The 12,185-nt window shown below is 41.3% G+C and overlaps 1 protein-coding gene across 1 annotated transcript in view; it reads left to right on the top strand.

Annotated features, from left to right (window-relative positions):
- The first annotated feature begins 11,282 nt into the window (after window positions 1–11,282).
- RNF11 (ring finger protein 11) overlaps window positions 11,283–12,185 on the top strand; it is a 35,795-nt gene continuing 34,892 nt past the window's right edge. Inside the window, exon 1 of the mRNA XM_077844982.1 lies at window positions 11,283–11,533. Coding sequence (XP_077701108.1) covers window positions 11,411–11,533 — 123 coding nt within the window. The 5' untranslated portion in view covers window positions 11,283–11,410. The remainder of the gene's footprint in view (window positions 11,534–12,185) is intronic.

Here is a 12,185-nt window from a genome sequence, read left to right as displayed (position 1 = left end):
GATAACAGAAAGAAGGAAATAACACAGACCACAGATAAATTAGAGAATACAAAAACAATAGAATACAATCAATAAAACCAGAAGTTGCAATGAAACCAGAAGATCAACAAAATTGATAAAATTCTCACTAGATGACTAAGAAAAAAGAAGACTCAAATTATTAAAATCAAAAATGAAAGTGGCAACATAACTATTGATTCTACAAAAATAACAAGAATTATGAGAGTACTATTAGCAAGCATATTTCAACAAATTGAATAACCTAGATGAAATGAACAAATTACTAGGGGAAAAAAATCTGAATAGATCTATAACTAGTAAGGAGATTGAATTCACAACCAAAAACTCTCCCAACAAAGAAGGCCCTGGCCTGATGACTTCACTGGTGAATTCTACCAAACATTAAAGAACTAATGCCAATCCTTCGCAAACTTTTGCAAAAAATTGAAGAGGCAATAACAATTCCTAACTCATTCTGTAAGACCAGCATTATTACCCTGATACCAAAATCAGAAAAAGACACTACAAGAAAATTATAGGTCAATTTGTCTTATGAACATTGAATCCTCTACAAAATACCAGCAAATCATATTCAGCAGCATATAAAAGGATTGTACACCAAGATTAAGTGCAATTTATTCTTAGAATATAAGGATTTTTCAATATGCAAAAGCAATCAATGTAATATATCACAATAACAGAATGAAGGGGGAAAAAAACACATAATCATCTCAACTGATAAAGAAAAAGCATTTGACAAAATTCAACAAACACTCATGATAAAAGCATTCTGAAAACTAGGAATAGTAGGAAATGACCTCAACATAATAAAAGTCATATGTGGAAAACCCACAACAAATATCATATTCAATAGTAAAAGACTGAAATCTTTTCCTCTGAAGTCAGGAAAAGGTAAGGATGCCCACTTTCACCACTTCTATTCAAAATAGTGCCGGAAGTTCTAGCCAGAGCAATTAGGCAAGAAAAAGAAAGACATCCAAATTAAATAGAATGAAGTAAAATTATTTCTATTTGCAGATGATATAATCTTATATTTCAAAAACCCTAAAGATTCCACACAAAAAAGCCCCTATTAGAACTAATTAATAAATTCAGCAAGGTAGCAGGAAACAAAGTCAACACAAAAATCAGTTGCATTTTTATATACAGTTCATCCTTGAACAACATGGGTTTGAACCGAGTGTGTCCATTTATGTATGGATCTTTTACAGTACAATATTTTCAATATTTATTTTCTCTTCCTTATGATTTTTTAAATAATACTTTGTTTTCTCTAGCTTACTTGATTGTAAAAATACAGTATACAATACATATAGCATACAAAATATGTGTTAATTGACTATTTTATTGGGAAGGCTTCTGATCAGTAGCTACTATTAGTAGTTAAATTTGGAAAGGAGTCAAAGTTATATATGCATTTTCAACTGCACAGGGTCAGCAGCCCTAACACCTGTGCTATTCAGAGGTCAACTGCATTAATGATAAAGAAGTTGAAAAAGAAATTGCAAAACCAATTTTTTTTTACAACAGCATAAAAAGAATAAAATACATAGGAATTAACCAGGGAGATGAAAAACTAGTACATGAACCTTTTAAAACATTGCTGAAAAAATTTAAAAAGACATAAACAAATGGAAATATATCATATTTATGGAATGGAAGATTTAGTATTGTTAAAATATCCATATTACCCAAAGCAAACTACAGAGTCAATGCAAACCCTATCAAAATCCCAACTACAGTTTTTTATAGAAATATGAAAAGAAATTTTAAAATTCATATGGAATCACAAGGGACCCCAAATAGCTAAAACAATCTCACAAAAGAGGAACTGGGGATCTCACATTTCCTGGTTTCAATGCTTACTATAAATCTATAAAAATTAAAACAGTGTGGTATTGGCATAAAGACAGACATATAGACGAATGGAATAGAATAGATATCCCAGAAATAAAGCCCTACATAATATGATCAAATGATTTTGACACCATTCAATGGGAATGGACAGTCTTTTCAAGAAATGGTGCTGGGAAAAATGGATATACAAAAGCAAAATAATGTATTTGGACCTTTAGCTGACACCATATTTTTTAAAACTAACTCAAAATGGATCAAAGACCTAAATTAATAAACCTCTTGAAAGAAAACAGGATACAACTTCACAACATTGGGCTCAGCAATGGTATCTTAGCTATGACACTAAGTACAGACAATAAAAGAAAAAATGGACAAGTAGGATTTCATGAAAACTAAAATATTTTTACATCAGAAGACACTATCAACAACATAAAAGGAAAACTATAGAATGGGAAAAATATTTGCAAATCATATAGCTGATAAGGGATTAATAATCAGAATATATGGAGAACTTCCAAAACTCAACAACAAAAACAAAACAATCTAATATTGAAAAATAGGCAAAGGACTTGGATAGACATTTCTCCAAAGAAAATATAGGAATGGCCAATAAGCACATGAAATGTTCAGCATCACTGATCATTAGGGAAATGCAAATCAAAGCTACAATGAGATATCACAACACTTTTTAGGATGGCTACTATCAGGAAAACAGAAAATAAGTGCTGGCAATGATGAGGAGAAACTGGAACCCTTATGTACAGCAATAACTGGAGAGTTATTGTTTAATAGGTATAGAGTTTTGACTTTACAAGATAAAAGATTTAAGAGGGTGGATTGTGGTGATGGCTGTAAAACAATGTGACTGTGTTGAATACCACTGAAGTGTACACTTAAAAATGGTTAAAATGGTAGATTTCATGTTACATGAATTTTAACATAATTCTGAAAAGAACACAGGAGTTAATGGAAATGGATTGTGTTGGTGATTGCACAGTATCATGAATGTATTTAATAACCACTGAACCGTATACTTAAAAATGGTTAGGATAGTAAATTTTATGTATATTTTACCACAATAAAAAAATTGGAAAAAATATTACAAAGAACCTAGATATGTTCTATCTGCAGTTTCCCAATGTGTCATGACATTTCTGTCTACTGTGCCTTCTTCTAAGCATTCCTTTCTGAGGAATTCCTTTCTTGAGTCCTTGTCTTCAGTCCTCCCCTGCTGCTCCTAGCCATGCTACAAAGCTCAAGTGTCAAGAAGACTTTTTAACCTTCCTTGGCCAAGGTTTCCATAAAATGTAACGTGCATATAAATCTGAGGATCATGGTAAAATGTACATTCTCATATACTCAGTCTTAGGTAGGGGCTGAGACTTTGCATTTCTAATAAGCTCCTAGGTGAATTAGGTAGTGGTGATCCATGGACAAAATTTGAGTAGGAAGGCTTTAGACTAGTAATTCTCAAGCTTCTTGTCTTAGGAGCCTTGCATGCTCTTAAAAATTATTAAAGACTCCAATGAGCTTTCATTTATATAAATTATATCTATCAATATATATCAAGTTAGAAAATAAGCACACCTGGGTGGCTCAGGCAGTTGAGTGTCTGCCTTCAGCTCAGGTCATGAGGTCCAGGATCTGGGATTGAGCCCCATGTAAGTCTCCCAGCTCAGCGGGGAGCCTGTTTCTTCCTTTCCCACTCCCCCTACTTGTGCTCTCTCTGTCTCTCTCTCTCAAATGAATAAATAAAAAATATTTAGAAAAAACAAAAAAGAAAAGAAAACTCAGGGGCACCTGAGTGGCTCAGTGGGTAAGGTGTCTGCCTTCAGTTCAGGTTATGATACTGGGTTCCTGGAATTAGGCCCTGTGTCAGACTCCCTTCTCAACAAGAAGTCTGCTTCTTCCTTTTTTGCTCCCCTTGCTTGTGTTCTCTGTGTGTGTGTGTGTGTCTCTTTCTGTTAATTAAATAAATAAAATCTTTTAAAAAACTGAGAAATATTTTTAAAAATTTCATTTAAAAATAATAATATTGGGGCACCTGAGTGGCTCAGTTGGTTAAGTGTCTGCCTTCAGGTCAGATCATGATCCCAGGTTACTGGGATCAAGCCCACATCGGGCTCCCTGCTGAGCAGGGAGTCTATTTCTCCCTCTCTTACTTCCCCTGCTTGTGCTCTCTCTCTCTCTCCCTGTCAATTAAATAAATAAAATCTTTTTTAAAAATGATAACAATAACAGTATTAAGCCCTTATATGCTAGCATAAATAATATATTTTATGTTTGCCATATCTCCTTAATATCTGGTTCCACTCTATAATAAATGAACAAATCTAGCAGGCTTAAAATCTGTAAGGTTATAAGCTGAACTCAATGGCACCATCAATCAACTGGATATAATGGATATCTATAGACTACTTTATCCAACAACACTAGATTATACACTCTTCTCAAGCTCACAGGAAACATTTACCAAGACAGACCACATTCTGGGCTATAAAACATGTCTTGCCAAATTTAAAACATTAGAAATCATACAATGTCTGCTCTAGGCCACAAGAGAAGTAAACTAGAAATCGATAACAGAAAGATAGCTAGAAAATCCCAAAATACTTAGTGATTAAACAACACACTTCTAACACATGGGTCAAAGAAGACATTTCTAAAGAAATTAAACAATATTTTGTACTAAATGAAAAAGAAAAGAAAACTTAACAAAATTTGTTTGGATACAGCAAAAGCAGTGCTTAGAGGGAAATTTATAGCATTGAATGCCTATATTAGAAAAGAAGAAAGATCTAAAAATCAACCATCTAAACCTCCATTTTAGGAAACTAGAAAAAGAAAGAGCAAATTAAATTCAAAGTAAGCAGAAAAGGAATAATAAAAATTAGAGCAGAAATCAATGAAATTAAAAACAGGAAATCAATAGAGAAAATCAATTAAACCAAAAGCTGGTTCTTTGAAAAGATCAATAAAATCAACAAGCCTCTAGCCAGGCGAAGTTAAAAAAGGAGAAGACACAAATTCCTAACATCAGAAATGAAAGAAAGGACATCACTGCAGATCCCTTTGAACAATTCTATGCCCATGAATTTGATAGTGTAGGTGAAATCAACCAGTTTCTTGACTCCATTTGCCACACAATTCACACCAGAAGAAATAGACAATATGAAAAACCTCATTAAAGAAATTGAATCAAAAAACAATAATGTTCCAAAACAGAAAGCACCAGGACCAGGTAGGCATACTACCAAATTGGTGAAATCTACCAAACATTTAAGGAAGAAATTATGCCAAGTCTCTACAATTTCCTTCAGAACATAGCAGAGGGAATACTTCCTAACCTGATTGTCCATTTTTATGGAGAGGCAAAAGACTCAGAGTAAACAACAGATAATTGAAGAAAAAAAAGTTGGAGGACTGATGCTACCCTACTTCAAGACTTACTACAAGGCTATGGTAATCAAGACAGTATGGTTTTGGCAGAAGAATGGACAAATAGATCAATAGTACACAATAGAGAGCCCAGATAGTCCCACACAAATATAGTCAACTGATTTTCAACAAAGGTAAATAATACAATGGAGAAAAGATAGTCTTTTCAACAAATGTACTAGACTAGAATGGCTACACAGCCACGTGCAAAAAAATGAATCTAGACACAGACCTTATACCCTTCACAAAAGTTAACTCAAAATGGATCACATCTAAATGTAAAATGCAAATATATAAAACCCCTAAAAGATAGCGCAGAAGAAAACCTACATGGTTTAGGTTTTGCAATGACTTTAGATACAATGCATGGTACAATACATGAAAGAAAATAGATAAGTTGAATTCATTAAATTAAAAAATTTCTGCTGTATGAAAGACAGTGTCAAGCAGATGAAAAGATAAGCCACAGACTTGAAGGAAATGTTGCAAAAGACATATCTGATAAAGGACTGTTCTCTAAGATGTATAAGGAACTCTAAAAACTCAACAACAATATAAACAACCCTCTTTAAAAAAACAAAAAAAAATCTCACCAATTAAGACATACAGATGGCAAATAAGCATAGGAAAGGAAAATTTCAGATAAATGGAAATTAAAAAGAATGAGTTACCACTATACACCTGTTAGTATGGCCAAAACCCAGAATACTGATAACACCAAATTCTGGTGAGGATATGGAGAAACAGGAGCTCTCATTCATTGCTGGAGGAGATGCAAAACAGTACAGCCACTTTGGAAGACAACTTGGTAGTTTCTTTACAAAATTAAACATATTCTTAACATACAATCCAGCAGTTGCGCTCTTTGATATTTGCCAAAATTAGTTGAAAACTTATGTCTACAAAACAAAAAAACTTGCAAACACACTTTTGTGGGAATGTACAATGGTATATTTGCTGTGAAAAACACTATGGCAATTCCTCAAAAAATTAAACATAGAATTACCATGTGATCCAGCAGTTCCACTTCCAGGTATATGACTAAAGAATTGAAATCAGAGTCTCAAAGAAATATTTGTATGCCCATGTTCAGAGCAGCACAATTCATAATAGCTAGAACTTGGACGACACTTGTGCCCATCAATGGATGAATGGACAAGTAAAATGTGGTATACACACACACAATGGAATATTATTTGGCTTAAGGAGGGAGGAAATTCTGCAATATGTTACAATATGGATGCACCTTAAAGCCAGTTGCAGAAGGACAAATACTGTGAGATACTTAGTCAAAAATCACAGAGAAGGGATCCCTGGGTGGCTCAGCAGTTTGGCGCTTGCCTTTGGCCCAGGGCGTGATCCTGGAGTCCTGGGATGGAGTCCCATGTCAGGCTCCAGGCATGGAGCCTGCTTCTTCCTCTGCCCCCCTCACCATGTCTATCATGAATAAATAAAAAAAAAAAAATCACAGAGACAGAAAGAAAATGGTGGTTGCCAGTGGCTGGAGAGAGAGAAGAATGGGCATTATTGTTTATTAATGGATAGTTTGGGTTTTACAAAATGAATAAAAATCTGGAGACGGATGATGGTGATGGTTGCACAATATTATGAATGTTTTTAATTCCACTGAAATGTGAAAATGTTTAAGGTGAGGGACTTGTGGATGGCTCAGTCAGTTAGGCATCTGACTCTTGATCTCAGCTTAGGTCTTGATCTCATGGTCGTGGGTTCAAGCCCTATGTTGGGCCCCATGTTGGGCTCCATGCTGGGCATGGAGCCTACTTTAAAAAATGGTTAAAGTGGCAAATATTATGTTAAGTGTATTTTACCACAGTAAAAAAAATTGGGGGAAAAAACCTCTGTGTGTGGATGTTTATAGCAGTTTTATTCATAATTGCCAAAATTTGGAAGCAATTAAAATGTCCTTCAGTGTAAACTGTGGGACATTCAGAGAATGGAATATTATTTAGTGCTAAAAAGAAATGAATTATCAAGTCGTGGACAAACATGAAAGAACCTTAACTGCATATTACTAAGTAAGAGAAGACAATCTGAAAAGGCTCTACCCTGAATGGTTTCAACTACATGACATTTTAAAGAAGGTAAAACTATGGAGACAGTAAAGAATCAGTATCAGTGGTTGCCAGTGGCAAGAGAGGGATGCATAGGTGGAGCACAGATTTTTAGGTCAGTGAAACTATTCTGTATGATGCCAAAATGGTGGATACACTCCATTATAAATTTGTCCAATGGGCAGCCTGGGTGGCTCAGCGGTTTGAGCACTTGCCTTTGGCCCAGGGCGTGACCCTGGAGTCCTGGGATTGAGTCCCACATTAGGTTCCCTGCATGGAGCCTGCTTCTCTCTGCACCTGTGTCTCTGCCTCTCTCTCTCTCTTTCTCTCTCTCTCTATCATGAATAAATAAATATTTTTAAAAAATAAATAAATTTGTCCAAGCCCATAGAATGTACAACAGCAAAAGTGAACCCTAACATAAGCAAGGATTTTGTAGGTTAGTAATGGGTCATTATAGGCTCATCAATTGTAACAAATGTACCACTCTGGTGCAGGATGTTGTTAATGGGGGAGGCTATGCATGCATAGGCGTGGGCTTTATATAGTAAATCTTTGTACCTTCTGCTCAATATTGATGTGAACCTAAAACTTGTCTAAAAAATAAAATATATTTTTAAAAAAATCTAGTCCAATAGAAGATATCAGACTATCATATCTCCTTCTGCATTAGATCTCCTGCTGCTAGAGAAAACCAGAGCCAGACAGAAGAAGTAGTGAAGGCAAATTTTATTCAGGAGCTGTTGCAATAGGGAAAGGGAGAGCTCACTGTAGAACTGGACTCTATTCTGAATACAAAAAGGACAAGCATGGATTTATGGGCAAGGAACAGGGTGGGATAAATGGATAGAAAATTGCTAAGAAGAAACATCAGGGCTAAGGAGAATTCCGGCTAAACCTCCTTGATAGGATTTTTGCTGAAGGCAGGCTAAGGTGGTCAGATGCAAGACAGGGGTTAAAGTGACTCAGATAGATTCTTGCTAAAACTGGAATATGGGGGCCAATGACAGAACCCAAGTTTAGGGCCTTGAGGAATTTAGAGGAACTTGACTAGAGTTAGGAGTTCTTGTCACTGCAATAGTCCTGGTTACTACTTTCTATTTTAAATTATATTTTGTCATTAGGTCACACTCTGGTCTATAGGGCACTACCCAAGGGCTGCTTTCTAAAGCTGGGCTAGGAAGAAGGATCCTCAAATGGCTACTTCCTTACATGTAGACAACAAAGGCATTCAAGATGTCTTCCCTCATTCCCTTGTTTTTAAACACGGAGAAATACCAGGATGAAAAATGTTGTAGTCCTTTCTCACACCTAACAAAGGTGACTGGTATATGATTCAAATCCTGGCTTTAGCCCTAAATAGCTATGTGAATCCATATTTCCATTCTTGCAAAACAGAAATACCAATGTACACCTTTCTGGGCTCTTATATGTCTGGCTCAGGCTAATAAATGTCAGTTATGACTACATATCTAAAATTGTGTTAAACAATTCAAATTAATATATAGTTGTATATAATAATAATAGATCCCATTTATTTTCTACTGTTACATATTTTTCAACTAAGTGAAACCAAGGATAACTACATGAGGAAAAAAATTTTTTTAAGATTTTACTTATTTATTCATGAGAGAAGACAGAGAGAGGCAAAGACAGAGGCAAAGGGAGAAGCAGGCTCCATGCAGGGAGCCTGATGTGGGACTCGATCCCAGGACTCCAGGATTACACCCTGGGCCAAAGGCAGGCGCTAAACTGCTGTGCCACCCAGGGATCCCTGAGGAAAGTGGTTTTTAAAGAGGGTCCTAAATGATGGCTACAATTCAACAGAAGAGAACAGCATGGCAAAAGATCAGAGGTGGAAGAGCATAGTGAAAATTGAGGGCATAGCAAGCAGCGTTAAGATGGCTGGAATGTAGGATGCGGGGTTGGAGTTGGAGTCATATGGGACATAAAGGTGGGACCCAAATGGTGCAAGGCCTTAATGCCATGCTACATCTCTGAACCACAAGTCTATGAATGCTCTCTGGTCACATTTTTCATGGCTGTAGTGTGGAGAATAGATTGATAGTACAGAAGCAAAGGCTTCATTGAGAAGCTATTGCAAGAGTTCAGAGGAGACAGGGAAAATGGAAATGGGGGGGAAAGAGGCAAATGCCTGAAATTTTTTTCCCAGAGAATCCAATGATTTTACTTTTCAAGCTAGAGTATTAAGTAATGATTCTTGGGAATGTATGAAAGATTCCAATACAAACATGGGATTAGGGAATCCCATATTTAGGTGGAGCTATCAATGGGAAGGAAGGTAAGTCTTGAGGAAGACAGGATGCAGCAAAACGGTTCTATTTAATATGGGATATGAGGACATTTAAGTAAGTGATTTTGTAGAATAGGGACTCCAAAGCTAGAGTACTCATGCCCATACTAGTTTAGAATCCTACCTCCAAGAATCATTTCTGATCCTCACCCACATGGTCTAAACAGTCTCCTTAGGGCTCTGCAAAAACCTTTGGTGGTGGAGGGGAGTAGGGACTCACTGTTTACTGGTCTCCCCAGCTGGACTCTGGGCTCCATCCGGGACAAAGCAGATCCGGTAAAAGAGCTTCCCTAGTGCCTAGCATGGGGTCTTGCGAGGGAAGAAAAAGAATCAGTGACTGGTGAATAAAAGAAAGAGAGTCAAGACCCGCTTCTTGTCCTCTGGGAGCATTCTCATCTTTCTTATTTCCTTCCTTTGCACATATTGCTTCTCGGGCTCTTTCTTTGTTCACTCAACCAAGAGGGCCTACTGTCCCTTAGGCAGCACCCAGGCCGTGCACAGAGGAGGGACAGATGATTCGGCTCGATCAGGCTGTGATGGGCAGAAGCTCAGGGACGAAGGGCATGGAGAAGGCCACCAGTCCAGACTGGAGGGTTAGAGGAAACGAAGTTGAATTTAGGAAGGACAACTGGGAATAACGGTTAGCCTGATGGGGGGTAGGAGGTCTGGCGTGAAGGCGAAGCGCGCGTAGGTCCGAGAAGCAGTTCGGGTGAAGGCCTCAGCCGGAGGGAACAGTCTTCTAAGATAACCCGAGGTACTTTAGACAGCCCGCAGTTAGATATCTGAGGAGACAATGCTGCTAATGAGATTGGGGAAGTAGATCTGTAAACCGTTTAAGGATACTCCTAACGGTTTGGGTAAGCCAGTGAAGGTCTTAAATGGGGGGTCAATTTATGTTTTAAAAAGATCGCGCAGCTGTGTGAACGGTGGCCCGGCTCACGGGCGAGCTTGGACTTTATTCTGAAGGGAGAACGGGGAAGAAGCCTCCCTAACACTTCAACCCGGGAGCGACCCGTTGGGAGGAGGGTTTGCGAGCACATCACCCGGCCGGCGGCGGGCAGGAGGCTGCCTGAGGCGCGCCCGAGGGAGCAGGGACCCGCGGGAGGGAGCCCGCAGGGCGGCTTCCGAGGCCCGGCCCCGCCGCCAGGGCCCCGGGAACAGCCGCCGGGCGGGAGGGGGCGCGGCCGCGGCCGGAGACGCCCAGGGCTCGGGCGCCGGGGGCGGGCCCGGGGCACGCACGGCGCGTGACGCACGGCCGCGGCCCGCCTCGTTCTGGCCGCCGCCGCCGCTCTGAGGCGGAGTAGGATGAGGCCCGCGGCCGCGGCTCCGGCGTCGGCGGGGGCAGCAGCAGCTGAGGCAGCAGCTGGGGCAGCCGCGGCAGCCGCGCCCCCCGCCCCTGACCCGCGTTAGGCCCGGCAGCTCGGTGGCCGCCGCCGCCCCGCGGGGGGGCGGGGTGGGGAAGGGCTCCGTCTCCCCGCCCCCCCCCCCAGTGCCGCCTCGCAGGAGGCGCCCGCCGCGACCCCAGCGGAGCCCAGCCTTGAGCCCCCGGGCCGGGGCCTGGCATGAGCAGCCCTCCGGCGGCGCCGGGGCGCGGGGGAGCCGCCGCCTGAGCCCGGCCTGCCGCCGACCCCGCCTCGCTGGCCCGGCGCGTGCGAACGGCCCGCCGCTGCTTCTGCCTCCTCCGGATCACACCTCGTAGCCTCGGAAGATGGGGAACTGCCTCAAGTCCCCCACCTCGGATGACATCTCCCTGCTTCACGAGTCCCAGTCCGACCGCGCTAGTTTCGGCGAGGGGACGGAACCGGACCAGGAGCCGCCGCCGCCATATCAGGTAGGGGAGGCTGTGTGTTGGGGAGGAGCGGGGCGAGGCGGCCCGAGCGCGGGGTGGGGGGGCGTCGGGGCCGGAGGGGAGCGGGGGAGCCGAGGGGGGCCGAGGGGCCGGGGGGGCGCCGAGGGGCTGTCACCGCCCCGGCCTCGCCGGGCCCGGCCTGGGGGGCGGCGGCCCTAGGGCGGGGACTGAAGGTGATCGCCGCCCCTCCCGGGGTAAGGGGGACCCTTCACCTCCCATCAGGAACGGCGTGGGGACGGCCCTCTCTGTCCTTGAGTTCTGGGATCCGAGTGGTGACAGTATCCTCCTCGCTTGTGGAATTTGGGGATGACCTCGTTCCGCCTTTATGTCTAAAGCGTGGAGTCTGGTATGAGATGTGGGGGACGTTTCCTCATCGCGCCGCCGCCTGGACTGTGGGTTCTGGGTAGGTCGTTGCCCCCCACCTCCTCGTCATGTGTGGCCATCCGCTCCCCCACCCCTCCCTGTACCCTGTGCGTTAATTGGATCTGGTAGGTGCTCATTTCTCCTACATGAGAAAAGATCAAGTGGTGATTTTAGTGCTGGCGACATCAGGAGTTACTTGTTTATACATATGTGTGTGTGTATGTATTAATTTTGATCCCTCCTCCTCTCGCTCCACCCTATGACACACCTT

This window comes from Canis aureus, chromosome 13 (assembly GCF_053574225.1).
Source record: "Canis aureus isolate CA01 chromosome 13, VMU_Caureus_v.1.0, whole genome shotgun sequence".
Lineage (NCBI taxonomy): Eukaryota > Metazoa > Chordata > Mammalia > Carnivora > Canidae > Canis > Canis aureus.
This window is presented reverse-complemented; position numbering and strand designations above follow the sequence as displayed.